The sequence below is a fragment of the Impatiens glandulifera genome, chromosome 1 (genome assembly GCF_907164915.1).
Source record: "Impatiens glandulifera chromosome 1, dImpGla2.1, whole genome shotgun sequence".
Taxonomy (NCBI): domain Eukaryota; kingdom Viridiplantae; phylum Streptophyta; class Magnoliopsida; order Ericales; family Balsaminaceae; genus Impatiens; species Impatiens glandulifera.
This window is the reverse complement of record NC_061862.1, coordinates 94,344,805-94,362,004: the sequence shown is the minus strand read 5'-3', so window position 1 is coordinate 94,362,004 and position 17,200 is coordinate 94,344,805. Positions and strand designations below refer to the sequence as shown.

Below are 17,200 nucleotides of genomic sequence, written 5' to 3'. Positions count from 1 at the left end.
TTTATATTTAACAACAAAAAATATTAATAAATAAATTTAAAAAATTAATATAATTAATTAATTATTAAATATATAATTAGACTGAGTAACTCGAGCATCAACTCCTAGAACTGCTTCATATAGTCATTGATGGTCCCTTTGTGCACAAGTTGACTCAACATTTTCTTAGCCTCGTACTCGACATTCTCTAGAAAGAATTCGCGTTTGAACTCGGTCTTGAAATCTTCCCATGTTTCCATCATCAATGTCCCTTGTTCAATATCTCCTTCTCGCCTCCTCCACCACAGCAGTGTCATCTCATGTAGAAAGAAAAGTGTCGTCTCCAACTTGTCATGATTAATAAATAAGTCTCAAATTTTCTTTATCATTTTAAAACTTAACATGATTAGTTAAATATATTTTCAAACATATATAATTTTTAAATTTTTTTATTATTTATCTTAAGTTATTTTTGCTTTTTTTTTAAAGATTTTTTATTTTTTATTTAATTTTATTTATTTAATAATATATTAATATATATTTATATATAATTATTAATTTTATATTAAATAATAACATTAATTGTTTTTTTTTATTTAATAAAAACAATTTTATAATATAATATTTTAGTAAAATTATATGAGACAACTATAAATTAAAATAACAATTTTTTATTAAAAATTTAAAATATGTCAAAATATATTTTTTTAAATTTATTATTTAATAATATATATTACATATTTATTATATTTTATGGATATATATATATATATATATATATATATATATATATATATATAATTAATAATTTTAAAATAAGAATATTAAAAGACAAAAAAAATAAGTTAAATATATTTGAAAGAAAAATAGTATAAATAATTTTTCATTTTAAAAATATTAATATTAGTTCCCTCTATATTAATAATATTATTTTATCAAACATTATACTCCAAATTTTAACTTTTTTTTATTAATCAAACATCTCATTTCACATTTATTCATAAATTTACTTAATTTCTCGTCTAGTAATCTTACTCAAACCAAGTCATTGAATTTATATATTTTAACCACCAATATATTTTCACGTAACACTTTGAATATTTATAATAAAGTAGAATTTATGTGTAAACATAAACAAAAATTTTAACTGAAAATAATCATAAATTTTAGTAAACATATTAAAATATACATTCTCATAATTAAAATAAACAAATATCTACAAAATTAAGAAATAATGAGTATTATGATCATTAGTAGGGGATAATTAGTATTATGATCAATTTTAGATATAAAATATTAAAACAATTATTTGTTGACCTAAAAGATATTAAAAATAAATAAGTGCATAATGTAAAAAAAATTAAAACTAATAAAAAATAATTTAATACATAAGTTAAAATGACAATATTTTATTAGATGACTCATGGTTTAATTTGGACAATTCATCTTCACAATTACACTTTAGGGTAATTCGTCTGAAAACCATAAAATGTGTAAATATTTGCATGGATTCTTCACTAACCGGTGTATGAAGATTTAAAAAATATGCATAAATTATTTACAAAATAATATGATCATTATTAGGAGATAATGAGTATTATAATAAATTTTAGATAATGTCAAAAATATTATTTGTTGACCAAAAGATATTATAATTTAGAATATTAAAAATAAATATGTGCATAATGTCAAACAAATTTTAAAACGAATAGAGAATAATTTAATATATAAGTTAAAATGACAAAATTTTATTAGATGACTCAACTTTTAGTTTGGACAAATCATCTTCACAATTACTTCTTAGGATAATTCGTCGTGAAGCCATAAAATGTGTATAAATTATTTAAAAAATAATAATGGAAAAATGTGTATTTTGTTATCCTTAATTCTATTTTAGGAGTTTCGACATTAGAGTAGTTACCTTTTGTGTTAACTTTTGTGATAATAGTAATAAAAAGATTTGATTATTAAGAATAAAAAATAATATAAATTCATTAACTATCAACATTTTTGAAATGCATAATGTTATAATAGGCACAATGATTGTATATATTTTCTCGCATTGACTACATATGTCTTCACGAAAGTCTATCATTTATGAGAAGTTGGGAATCCTCATAAATCATTATAAATTTTTTTATGATTATATTAATAAAAAAAATATTAATATTATTTATATAAAGTCAATGAAAATTATCAAGCATTCACTCAAATTGTTTAGTAAATTTGATGTATGTTCTTCCTCGCTTAGACATAGATGTTGCAAACTTACATTATGTTGTTTTTTTATATAATGATATCTAAAACAACTATAATTAAGAAAATTTATTGACGTAAAAGTCTTTTACCATTTGATCTGCAAAGTTATCACAAATATTTAAGCTTTTTAATATCGGCAAATTTACTTAGCTCCTCTAAAAAAGTCTTTATAGAAATTTTAAAACCAAAACACTCAAAAAAATATGAGAACCTTGAGCCATATTAGAGCAATATATAAGGTGTAAATATTTGCATGATTCTTCACTAACTAAGGTAACGAAGATTGAAAACGTGAACCTATATTATAGAAGAAAAAAATAATTGTAATATCGTTAAATACGTTAAATCAAGTGACATATTAAAATGTAATCAAACACATGAAACTGATAATCTTTTAATATTTTCTAATCTTCATACAATCATACCTGATAATAATGATAAATCAATAAACAAAATGAATGATCTTAAATTTTACCATTTTAGTAATGTAGTCAAGATTTATGGATGTGAATCGAAAGAGTTCATTGCAAAAAATATTTTATCGTCATCATATATTTCTCACTCCCTTACAAATTACGATTTATTGCAACACACACTCAAAAAATATGAGAACCTTGGGCCATATTAGAGCAATATATAAGGTGTAAATATTTGCATGATTCTTCACTAACTAATAAGGTAACGAAGATTGAAAACATGGACTTATATTATAGAAGAAAAAAATAATTGTAATATCGTTAAATACGTTAAATCAAGTGACATATTAAAATGTAATCAAACACATGAAACTGACAATCTTTTAATGTTTTCTAATCTTCATACAATCATACCAGATAATAATGATAAATCAATAGAAAAAAATGAATGATCTTAAATTTTTATCATTTTAGTAATGTAGTCAAGATTTACGGATGTGAATCGAAAGAGTTCACTGCAAAAACTATTTTATCGTCATCATATATTTCTTACTCCCTTATAAATTACGATTTAGTGCAACACCTTATATTGTAGGAAAAAACAATATCTTTATATTATATAATTTTAGACTCGCAGGTCAATAATAATTTTAATGATTTTTTTTAGAGACAACACATTATACCACCGTAACACAATTGTCATTTTAATCTTATACTAAGATATTTTAATCTCATATATACCACCACCATCATTTTCAAATTTGTATTAAGAGAGATTCTCATGGTCTCATATATAGAATGTGAACCCTTTGCACGCTAGACCAATGATAATTGTTGATTTTAATTTAAAATTATATATATATATATATATATATATATTAGTTAAGTTTTTAACCATTTGTTTTAAATATGTGGTTATATATATAATATAATTATATAAATTATAAAATAATTAATATAAATTATAAAATGATTAATAAAAATATAAAATAAAATAAAATAATATTAATAATAATAAACCGTCAATAATAAATATAAAAAAAAATAAAAAAGTATATTAATAAAAATATAGAATTTAATATATAAAGAGAAATATATATATATATAATAATGCTAAAATATAATAAATATATATTGATATAAAATTATATTAAATTGTATTAATATATATATATATATGAAGAGAGATAAAATAAACAAATTAATTATGAGAGATATAAATTTATATATATATATAAATTTATATATATATATATAAATTTATATATATATATATATTTTTATATATATATATTTATATATATATATATATATTTATATATATAAATAAATAAGATGAGAGAAAATAAAGAAAAATAATTAAAAAGGAAAATTAATATATAAATAAGAATTGATAACATACAAAATAAATTAATTATTAGAAATAAAAAATTTATTAATTATATATATATATATATATAATGAGAGAGAAAATAAAAATATATTATATATATGAAAGAGAAATGCACGTTATACAAAATTAATTAATTTATATATATATATGATAAAGAAAAAAAATTAAAAGTAATTGATGAGGAGGGAAAATATATATATATATATTATAAGTATAAAATATAAAAATAATTAAAAAATAATAATTAAAAAAAATATATTAATAAAAATAAAAATATAGGGGTTAATATATAAAGAGATAAATATATATTTATATAAAATTAATTATAAAATGTATTATAGATATGAAGTGAGATAATATATATATATATATATATATATATATATATATATATATATATATATATATAAATAATTTAGAAAGAAAATTAATATATAAATGAGCCGTGATAACATAAAAATAAATTAATTATAATAGAAAATAAGATAAGAGAAAACAAAAAGAAAATTAGTTATGAAAAAAATTAATATAAAAATGATGAGTGATAATATAAAAAAATTAATTATTATTATTATTATATATATATATATATATATATATATATATATATATATATATAATGAAAGAGAAAGTAAAAACAAAAATTAATTAGGAAATATATTATATATAGGAGAGAGAAATGCATATTAAAAAAATTAAAAATAATTGATTAAAAGAGAGAAAAAAAAATATATTATATAGAAGAGAAATTTATAATTTTATTATGAGTATTAAAAGTTATTATTTATATTATTATTATTATTTATATTATTATTATTATTATTATTATGTATATTATAAATATTTATATAAAAAAATAAAAAATATTTAATATTAAATATAAAAATAAATAAAGATTTAATATTAAAATGATTAATAAAATTATATAAAATTATTGAAGAAAAAAATATATATATATGAAAGATAAAATAATAAAAATATTAATTAGGAAAGAAAAATTAGTAATTATTAAAGAAGAGATAAATTAGTAATTATTATAAGAGATAATTTAAAAATTATTATTATTATTATTATTATTATGTATATTACACATAAAATAATATAAAAATAAATATTTATTTATTAATAAGATAATATATATTTTATATAATTTGTGTTAAAAAAATATATTTATATAAAATGAATGAAGAAAAAGAATATATTTATATTAGAGATAAAATTAAATAAAAATTAAAAAAAATAAATTAATAATTATGATAGAAAATATAAATTAATAATTATGGAAATGTAATTATGACAGGAGAAAAAAACTAATCTAAAATATATAAATAAATTAGGAAAGAAAAATTACATAATTTATGGTTTATAGATGATCGTGAAAAGATAGTTTTTTATACTTTCAACATTTTAAATTAAGCATAATTATATATAAATAAGTCAGTCAATTTAAGAACTAACTCAAATACTAACTCTATCTCTAACTTTAAAATCATTTCAAACGAGCTCAAATTTATTTTTTGTTTACTTGTACACATTGGTTTCATTTTTTTAATAATAATTTATTTGGGCTTTTAGTTGCTTTTTATTTGCTTATATCATTATTTAGTTTGTCTTTATTTGTAGTTTAAGAAACAAACTAAACAGGATTTCTGTAACTGACTTTAGTAACGCTCTAAGAAAAAATAATAATTTATAAATGAACCAAACAATTTTTTCCTTACGTTACTATTTATTTGTTTTGTACACATGTTAATTAAAAAAAATTAAAAAAACAATTGTTTGAGCAGCACAACAAATCAAGAGTAATAAAAAAAATAAAAAAATGAAAATAATATCAAGAAGTTAAAAAAAAATAATGGAGTTGAAATTTGTTTTTAAAAAGTTAAATATTTTTTAAAAATATAAATTAATAAAATTAAAAAATATTTTAATATTTTAATTATTAAATTAAATGACTTAATAATTAAAATGATAATGATAAAATATAAATATTTTTATTTTATAAAAAACACCCAAAAAAATCTTACCAAATATAAAAATATAAAAATAATATATATTATATATATATAATTATTTAAATAACTCAAATGAATTCAATATTATTTCACTAATGTGTCCTCTCAATACATTTATTAATTAAAATATTAATATATTTTATTATTATATAATAATATTCTTTTAAAAAAATTTATCATCTTTCTTTTATTAAATCAAAATTCAAAATTTAGTAGGATAATGTAAAAGCAGATAGGATATATATATATATCACTGTCACATGTTTGACCATGACTAATTAACTTATCAAACATGTGCATCAACATTTAATAATTAACTAACAAAATAAAATTTTAAAACATACCTAAACAAAATATAATATATTAATGATTTAATAAATGAACTCATTACTAGACTCAAACTTAACTTGATTTTGCTGGATGAAACTTAAACTTTGAATATATTATATGGATTTAATTAACACAATTCTAACTATTTAAATATTTTCTCACACAAAAATTACTTTAACATAGTACTTTTTATTATTTTTTAATTAATTTTATAAATTTGTAATAACAAAATAATAATCCTATATTTAAACCATTCAAACCATATTTGTTACTTTTGAATGCATAAATCTTGAAAATCCTAATTTAAAATCCATATATATTAAAATTATAAATTTTACGTAAAGTTATTAATTATGGAGATTTTTAATAAAAAAATACAAAATCTATCTTTATTTAAAATTTCTTATATCTTTCTTTATATTATATTTTTAGTTACTCAGACTAACTCCGACATATTAAAAAATATAAATCTCAAATATAATATTTAAAACGTTTTTAAATATTATTTCATTTAAAAACATCTTAAATAAAATAATAAGTGAAAATAAGAAGTTTATTAAAAAAAAAAATCACAAATAAATAAAAATTTATTATTTCGAGTCCTATGCAACCCAATTTAAAATTATATAACCCCTTAAACCCAAGTTCAATCCCAATATGAATTGGGCTTTTAATAAATTATTTATTAACATTTTAATATTTTATAAAATCCACTTATTTTATCTGCCTATAAATTAGCCCCTTTCCTCTCCTCCACATTTACATTCTACACATCATTCAGCTTCTCTCTCTACGAACCCATTTTAAACATGACGACTCTGACCGCCGCCGCCGTTCTCCTCCTCTTCTCCGCCGTCCTCACCCTAGTCACGGCGGACATGTCAATCATCGCGTATAACAACAAGCATCCCTCAAAATCCACTTTTGAAAGAAGCAACGAGGAAATGATGGATCTATATCAAACCTGGATGGCCAAACACGGCAAAATCTACAACAAGATTGGTGAATCCGATAAGCGATTCAACATTTTTAAAGATAATTTGATCTTCATCGATGCTCATAACTCCAATAACCTCACTTACAAGGTGGGTTTAAACCGATTTGCCGATCTAACCAACGAAGAATACCGATCCTTGTACCTCGGCATGAAACCTGACGCCCGTCGCCGATTTGTTAAATCAAAGGTCGCCAGCCAACGGTATGCTGTTTCCGCCGGAGAAAAGCTACCGGAATCGGTTGACTGGAGGAAAGAAGGTGCCGTTGCTCCGGTTAAGAACCAGGGAGACTGCGGTAAGGTTTCCGGCCATTTCTTTTTTCAAAACCAAGGGTACTTTTGTAATTTCGGTATCTAACTTTCGAACTAAGGAATGGCTGTTACGTTTTATAAAAAAAAACTTTAATTAATGGCGGTGTGTGAAGAAGGCAGAGCCAATAGAAATTTGACAACAAAGCATATTCTTTTTTACTTTTTTATGTACAGTGGGCCTAAGCCCAAATAAATAAAATTATTTTCAAATATCAGGAAGCTGTTGGGCTTTTTCGACAATTGTGGCGGTGGAAGGAATCAACAAGATAGCGACCGGAGAATTGATTGTTCTGTCGGAGCAAGAACTTGTTGACTGTGATCGAACTCTTAACGCCGGTTGCGACGGCGGACTTATGGATTACGCTTTTGATTTCATTCATCGTAACGGTGGGATAGATACTGAGTCAGATTATCCTTATCTTGCCTCCGACGGCACCTGCGATGTCGCTAAGGTTAGTCTTGTTGTCTTCATTTGTTCTTTTTGTTTGATCGTGAACTATTTTGTGTTCACCAACTGCTTTAACGGTGTACCCAATTAAACCTCCCGATTGTTATAATAATGGAATTATGAATTAAACGCATTGGTCGCTAAACGTTTTCTTTGAATGTAGGAGAATGCGAAGGTGGTGAGCATAGACGGTTACGAAGACGTGCCTTCCAATGATGAAATTGCTTTGCAGAAAGCGGTTGCACATCAGCCCATCAGTGTCGCCATTGAAGCCTCTAGCAGAGCTTTTCAGCTCTATGTTTCCGTAAGTACATTCTTCATTTGAACATATTTGGGATTTTTGAGATTGAAAGTGACTTAAGGTTATAGAATTAGAGTTAAATTTAAAATTAGGATTTGAATTCCAAATTTATTGTTTGTTTGATAACTTGATCATGGGAAATTCCAATGCCAATGGAATTGTAATTTCATGATTTCCCCAATTCAAAATAGTCTTGCTTAACAGGATATCGAGAGCTGTCTCAGGTTCGGTTCCTACCAAGAAGTCTGTAGATACGGTGGTGATATTAGTTTCTTCAAGGGACTAAACCTTGGTTTTTAAAAAAGAAAATTTGTTTACTTTCTTTCCTTGCTCAATTTGTTTTCTACTTTGTATTTGGGCTAAGGCATCATAGGATTTAAGAGGGGATATTCATAGATATAAGAATTGAATCGTAACTAAAATTCCACTCCAATTCTCTTATAAAATTAGAATTCTAATTCGTCTAATAACTTTTGGGGTATGGCAGGGTACATTCACTGGCAATTGCGGAACATCGCTGGACCATGGAGTGGCGGCGGTTGGGTATGGAACTGAGAATGGAGTTGATTATTGGATCGTGAGGAACTCGTGGGGAGAGGATTGGGGTGAGAAGGGATATATCAGGATGGAGCGAAACACTGCTGGTCATGGTATGAGATCGGGGAAATGTGGAATAGCGATGCAAGCTTCTTATCCCATTAAGAAGAAGACCGGCTATGCTCACACCCATATTGGAACCATTGTTTGATTGTAATGAATTAAACATTATTGTAATGAATCAAATATATATATATATAGAAGTGGTTAAAGGCTTATTTTACTTCTAAATTGTAATTCCCATTGGTTGGTTGCCTTGTAAGATGATGATGGTGGTGGTGGAAGCTGATGGAGGCCTATTTTAGTTTGTTAAATTGCTGTGTAATATATAATGTTGTTATTACCTTCATGTTTTAAATTGTTGGATCTGCAGTCTCAAATAGCTAGTAAATTGTTGGGTCTCTAATCTTTCTCTTAAGTTATAACTCTAAGTTCATTTAGTTATGACTTTAGGCAAAAACTGTACTTAAATAGCTAACCTTAACACTATGAATTAACTGATTACGTTACTTGTGCCTGATGTTAAGTAACTCTAGGTTAGTTATGGACTAATCTATTCCCGCCCAAATTGATTTGGGGAATGACTCGGCCGAGCCCGGGTTGACTCGCCTGGTTCACCCAGTTCAGCATATTGCCGGCCTCCGATGCTCTTGTTGGCGACTGCTAGCTCCGGTCCGACGAAAACCTCCACGCGCTGCCCCCATGGCAGTTTTCAGGGACCCGGACCCAGGAAAAGAATTTTTTTTTTTTTATCATTTATTTTCATGTAAAACACAATATTAGTACCAAAATGCTCTATGAGCTAAAGCTATTGGCCACATTTAATTTATTTTATGTATTTTTGACAATTTAACTAAATATTTGTGATTTAATTAATTCGAGAAACGGCTAAGCTGATTCGTTATTGAATTAATTGTTTTATATGGATTCTGGCTTAGTAATCATGAATATACTAACCCAAAATAGTTTAATATAGTATATTCGGGGGTAGAAATCGAGTGTATACAAAATTGATTATTTGAAACATTTTGAATTGTTAAACTTTGTTATTGAGTTTGTATTCTTATATCTTTTTGAATATGATATATCAATAGAACTTATTTGGAACTCAAGTTACATGAGTTAAGAGTAAGGTTGTGAGGCGATGATCGTGCTAATTTCCTAAAAAAATAACCTAAAATGATATTTTAATAGTTGATTTAATGATTTGTTGAAACAAATTAGGCACATTATATTCATTTTTCTTTGCTTATTTTTTATCTTCTATATTTTGCTTAAAAAAGTTGAGGTTGTTTAAGAAATACACTTAACTTTAGTTGTTTTTAGGAATTTAAATAAAAGTGTTAAAGTATCTTGTCTTGAAATTAAAAAAAAGAATATAAGAATATGATGTTAAAAAAAATAAATGAAGTATAATATACAGATAAACGAAATCATCGAATAAGAGGTTGATTCGAGATGTGTTAAATACATTTTCATTAAAATAGTTTCATTGTGTTTATATTGTACGTGTTAAAGTTTATCAAAAATAGTTATCTCTTATTGTACAACAACTACTTGAGTAGTGATTCAATATTAAATGATTAAAGGAAGAGATAATATAGTTCTCTAAATATTATTGCCTTATTAACAACTAAGAATTTATATCAAAATAAATTAGTCAATATAATCAATTGCATTTTTCATTAAATGTATTTAAATGGTTTCAATTGGTATGCCTTTATTATAATTGTATTTGATTGAAAATTTATAATTTGCATATTAATATTAATACCAGTTTAATTGACTAATTCAATTAAAAAAATTAATTTATATATCCTCTTATTTGTATGCCAATTAAATGTACTTGCAAATAAATTAATACCCATTTGAAATAATGAGCAGTTAGCAAAATCTTATTATATATGATTTATAGATTTATGATAAACATATTAGGTACATTTTACTATCTTTCCAATTTGGGACAAACACACTACATTGATTTTATTTTTGAAACTCACTCATTCAATTTATTCTTATATCCTCATTTCTATTCATATAATGGAGTAGTCTATATAATCCAAATTCCAACCAAAAGTTTATTATATATAAAATCATGGACAATTTTTAGAAAATCCAGGACCTCCATAATAAAAATGAACCCCCCAACCCATTTTCCTTTTGAAAAAGTTTGGAATGCTCAGGTTATAGCATTGAGGCTTTGTCACTAATTTTTCAAGAGACCACTCAGGACTACTCCATGTGTTTGGCTTTTTCATGACTAGAAGATTACGGACATAACTAGCTCTTGAGTAACCTTCTCTGGGAAAGTGGCCGGTGCCCATCTCAGTAGTCGTGTGGCTACTTAAATTGTTTGAGCTATAAACTTCTCCGCCCCATGTAACTCTACTGGCATTCGCATCTAAACTGTTGAAAAGGTTAGATGGCCAATATCCTATCAATTCATTGTCCAATTCGAGCAACCAGTGTCCTGTTTTCTTGTCCTGACACATCAAATTTTGTTAAAAAAATACATTTACGGCTCGTAGTTCAAACATGGGCAGATCTATGTAGGGGCTAGTTATCCGAATAATCCAGATCGAACAAGACCTACACTTAAAGGAATACAATATGAGATTATAGACATTTCAATTTCAAACCTTATAGATAGAAATTTGTATGTCGCTCGATTTCTTGTCATGTGTGGAAATCGGTAATTCTAGGGGAGAGCCGAGGGCAAAAGTTTGGCTTGTTTGCACGAAGCCAGGGCATCTTAGGTTATAACATCCTGTTTTGCCATAGGAATCTCTCTGCATTGTCCCCATTAACTAGGTTACTTATAAACAAATTTACACATTGAATAATGTTGCAATAATAATCTTAAAAAAACACCCATTATGCTGGAGGAGAACTCACTGTCCAATATATGAAAAACCTTGTTTGATTGTCTCCTAAAATTTTAGGATAGACCTAAGAAATTAAATCAATAATAAATTAATTAAACTACTTATATATCTAAATAGTTTTTACATCAAATGTATAATCGAGTTTTGTACTTACTGTCCAACCGGCTTCAATGGAGTTTAATTTCAATGTGTTAAGCCCAGATGCAAGCCAAAGTTGCGATAAGCTAAAATCATTTTTCTCAGTTCGAGGATTCGAAACACTGAATTTTGCAGAAGTTCCATAGTATTCTCCTTTCTTATTCCATACCGCTGCATGCTAACATTTTTAATTTGTAACATTAAATTATTTTAGGAAAAAGTTAATTGAAAAGGTAATATAATCATACCTCATGCTTCTTAAAGTCAGCATATTTGATGGCTGGAAATGGCTGAAACGACTTAAATTGATTCTTAAGGGTTCTTAGAATAGGGACTGTTTGAAATGGGCATTTGCCATTTCTATGCCAGCCCTGGACAAGTTTATTCTCGGGGAGAGAGTTATCTATTTTCATCTATACAGATTAATTAATTAGCTTTTATAAACCAAGAATTTAGGAAATATTTCCAAATGGACTTGTGTGGTATAATGTACCTGCTTGTCCAAGTATAGATTGAGTTGCAAACTCTTAATCAATGGATTATCGAAAGCGATTTGTTTGTAGATATCAATGCAATCGATAACATCTCCGTTGTCACTCTGCATATAGATTATAAAAGATTTTATTTTATAACCTTAATGTTGAAATTGAAAAGAAAATAATGAGGATGATGACCTTGATGGTTTTAAGTGTTCCTTTGGGTTTTGAAAAGTTCATGAATGTCGTAGTGGCATATGTAAATCCATAGGGTAACAAATGGGCTACGACTATTGTCCCAAATGCAAAGATCATTGCAACAATATTCATCATTTTCTCATAAATGAGAAATGCATTCAAGGATGATTCATTCTTTAAGAGTCATTGGTGGTGGGTTATATAAGACTTCTAAACCTTCCTTATGTTTAAATTATTAATTGTATGAACAAGAAAAAGAAAATACAGATCTGATCTGATCCAAGAGTGTTTAGGCATTAATTATACATTTTCTTTTTAAAAATAAATAAATTACATCATAATAAAATAATTTAATCCTTTGAAAGGACATTTATTTTTATTTTTTTTTCAAATTAGGATTTACATAATTATATATATATATATATATTTTTTTTTTCCAAATTAGGATTTACATAATTTTATATAAATTATAAAGAGATAAAAAATTCTTTTGTTTTTCAAAAATACAATTTACAGTAACTCTATATAAATTATAAAGAGATAAAAATTTCTTTTGTTTTTCAAAAATACAATTTACAGTAACTTTATATAAATTATAAAAGATAAAAAAAAATGTAATAGTCTTCTACAATAATGAAATAAAAATGAAATCTCAGACAAACACATCAAAAACACGAAGAAACAGTTTTTTCATAATAAGAATATAAATGAAATAAAAACTACTTTAGAGTCTCGTAGCTTTGATAGTTATATTTCTATTAATATCTCATTTCTTTGATATTTTAAGTGTGCCTTTACACAATTTTAATTTAATATGAGTGATAGTTCATGTAATTTTTTTTGTAATATTTATAATGTTGAAGCAATACTATATTCATTATACCATATGAGACAATCATATACGATAAACTTGAGTATAAGAGAAAGACGATGAAATTGTTTTAAGTAAAATGTTGTAAACACTAAGTTTTTTACTCACTAATTATATAGTTTATATATTTTTGATAAATACAGAACTTATTAATTATTATATAAAATTTATACACGGGCTTATTGCAGAATTATTAATTAAATAATTATTTTAAAGACATCGTCAAGGCGACTGCAATATAAAAATAATTAACTTCAGACCTTAAATAAATAATAAGATATATAACAAGTTAAATTTGAATAATAGAACTTAGTAGGATGTATTTATATTTATTAGATAAATAATATGTTAGATTTAAATTAGTGTCAATTTGATTTCAAAAATAATTTTTTAATAATAAAAATCAAATATATGAAATAAGTGATTGTTATATACAAATGATTTTGAAATGAATTTATTTGTTTTATAGGGAAGAAAAAAATGAAAAAAAAAAATAATGAAAGAGAGGAGGAATTAGTCAATGGGAGATAATTAGTAAGTCAATACATGCCATTCTTATTGTTTTTCTATGAAACAAATATATTAGAATCTCAATAAATGAATATAATATTTATTTATCGATAAATAAATAATAATTTATTTAGATGATATTTTTACATATTTTTTTATTTAATTATATCATTTTATATATATATATATATATATATATATATATATATATATATATATATATATATATATATATATATATATATATTAAGTTAATGTACCTAGAATTCATGATAGTTATAACTTTTATGCAAACTTTAATTACATTCATATTTGTAGAATTCTAGATGCATGATATGATAGTTAGAGTTGAGACCAGGGACGGACCCAGAATTCGGTGGTGGGGTGTAGGGATGACAATTTGAAACCGCCTCGTAAAAATCGAATCGAATTGTCCCATTTGGGACGGTTTCCCCCGAAACCGAACGGGATGGGGTTGGGATGATATTTGTGTCTCCCGCCCTGATCTCACCCCGTTTTTGCTCCGAACACTATAAATATAATTAAATATATTAAATCACTATTATATTTATTTCTTCACTATATTTTATAAGAATTTTAAGTTTATTTCTTTATAAAAATATAAACTTTCAATATATTTTAATATATATTATATTAAAAAAATCCATTTATATAATTTTATTTTACAATTTTATTAATTTTTTAAAAATATTTTATTAACGGTGCCCCGCGGGGATTTCCCGAAACCGAATAAAACCGAACGGAGCGAGGATGGTATTAAAAAAATTCCCGAAACAAAAACGGTGCAGGGATGGTAAATGCATTCCCCGCCCCGAACCGCCCCATTGCCATCCTTAGTGGGGTGGGCTTAAAATTTTTTTAGGGTGGGCTAAAGTAAAAACGATTTTTTTTTTGGATAAAACGGGTAAATAAAAGTAAGTTTTATAATTTTTTTAATAATTAAATAAATAAAATAGTGAATTCTATTGAAATTTTTTAAAAAATTAGGGGTAATGTCACATCTAAACCGTAATTTTCTTTTCTTTTTTCAGGGTGGTCTTCAGCCCACCCGAGCCCCTACATAGATTCGTCCCTAGTTGAGACTATTATAATGTGCACATGATAGTTAGTGCACAATATCATGTATGTAGTGAGACTATTGTACTATCTCCAAAAAATATGACTTATTAATGTGTTTAAAAATTAGTCTGGGATGAAATGTATTCATGATATATTATATAAATAAAAATATATTATTTGAAATATAGTGATTATTCATTTATATTTACATAGGCCTATAAAGCCTTTATTTGTATTTATTCGTTAATGCATTAAACAATGTTATTTGTTAAGCCCATAGGACTAAGTTGAGACCGAAATTTTTATTCATTAGACGAGATTATTCATTTATCGAACATTCATTTATCGAAGTTCTACTGTAGCTATTTTTTGGACAAATTTGAAACGATAATAAATTTTGATTGGGAGTTCCAAATTTACCCCCGAAAAAATAATGTAATCGAAAAACATGTAAAATTCAAATATTCATGCCTATAAATACAATTTAGGAGCCTCTAAAAAGAAACACTTTTGACACATCTTTCCACATCTTTAAACACATTCACACACCTTTTCAAACCCCCTAGTACTCTTTTGAATTTTCTAAGCAAAATCACCAAGGTTGTCTTATTGGTATTCAAACATAAAACATAAGTGTCTTACTTTGAAATTTGGTATATTTATTCACAATGATATCCATAAGCATGGTAATGAATCTTTTATTTTTTTAATTCATCTTTTGTAAGTCCAATTTAATAAAGTCATCTTATTAATATTTTAGGATTATTGCATTATTCTAGATTCAATTTATTGAAATTGATTGAATATCTATTTGTGTGGGTGATTATTTAAATTTCCGTTCTTATAGATTGGTTCAATTCAATCATATTAAATAATGGTCAAATTCAAATAAGAGTTATTTTGATTGACTATTGTTTTTGGTCCTTGTTTGAAGACAATGACTCAAAATTAATCAATATGTTGTATGTGGTAAAAATGAGGTATTTTCAATCCCCTAAACAAAGGTATTTATTTACTTTATTTTTTTTTATAATTTTATGTGAAGAACATGATTGATTTTCGACAAATATTTTGATTTTTTTTTTGATGTTATGGATGCATGTTTGATGTTAGATTCATGTTAAGGAATGTTTCTATGCAATTAAATTTCGATTTAGGACAAACTTATGTTTTTTGTGTTCTTAGCGTTTTTGGCTAGGACCTTTCGATCGAGGTCGACCGTGGAGGTAGGCCTTCGACCGAGATTTCTCCACCAACGAGAGCCTGTACGAAGTATTCTCGCGACAGAGGCCCACGACACTGATCCATTTACTTTAAAGTCTGATTCGTTTGTTTATTTTGTAATGAATATTTATTTTGTGTACTTTCTTCTTTTCATTGTTTTAATTTTTTTTTACGAATAAAGACCTATAAATCATATTTCCACAACTTTGCAGAAATATAGCTTTTAAACCGTGTGTCTAAAAATTACAAAATGAATATATTTATTCTCACAAAAATATTTCCTACCTTATTAACGATTTTCATAATTTTGTGGATATTTTTTTTTGACTTTTTTCTATAACTCTAAAAACGTTTTGAGATATTGTGCTGGTATATTATTGTCAGTAATTTAAATTTTGCTCCTAACATTGTATTGTTGTCATAAATGTCAAAAAAAAATCACATAAATGTGGATAATACTAAAGATAACAAAGAAAAATTGAATAAAATGTAAAGCATAACATTATACTAAAAATGTCAAAATTGACAACTCATTTACTTTTGCATTATCGGGGTGGCTATTATATGAAGTTTTTTTTGGAATATCATTGAGATTTATTTGGTGATGCCCGAGTCTTTGGGTAGTTGTTGGAAAATTTGGATTGATGCGGCTAATATGACAGAGCTACATAATTTGGTTACCATTCTAATTATTTTTAGTGGACTATCTGGTTGGAGAGAAATCATCAAAATTTCATTGACCGTAGTCGTACGATCAGGACCGGCTATTAGGGT

The 17,200-nt window shown here is 25.1% G+C and overlaps 2 protein-coding genes across 2 annotated transcripts; one reads left to right on the top strand and one right to left on the bottom strand.

The window, feature by feature from the left end:
• Positions 1 to 7,161: 7,161 nt before the first annotated feature.
• Positions 7,162 to 9,393, top strand: LOC124919326 (cysteine proteinase COT44-like). Its single transcript, XM_047459551.1, has 4 exons — positions 7,162 to 7,682; positions 7,915 to 8,150; positions 8,310 to 8,450; positions 8,935 to 9,393. Exons 1-4 carry the CDS (start codon positions 7,202 to 7,204, stop codon positions 9,193 to 9,195), a joined length of 1,119 nt encoding a protein of 372 aa, XP_047315507.1. The 5' UTR covers positions 7,162 to 7,201; the 3' UTR covers positions 9,196 to 9,393.
• Positions 9,394 to 11,137: 1,744 nt separating this feature from the next.
• On the bottom strand, positions 11,138 to 12,876 carry LOC124936701. Its single transcript, XM_047477222.1, has 6 exons — positions 12,742 to 12,876; positions 12,561 to 12,665; positions 12,316 to 12,480; positions 12,084 to 12,245; positions 11,684 to 11,833; positions 11,138 to 11,527 (listed from the first exon to the last, which is right to left on the bottom strand). Exons 1-6 carry the CDS (start codon positions 12,874 to 12,876, stop codon positions 11,138 to 11,140), a joined length of 1,107 nt encoding a protein of 368 aa, XP_047333178.1.
• Between the last annotated feature and the right edge of the window lie 4,324 nt (positions 12,877 to 17,200).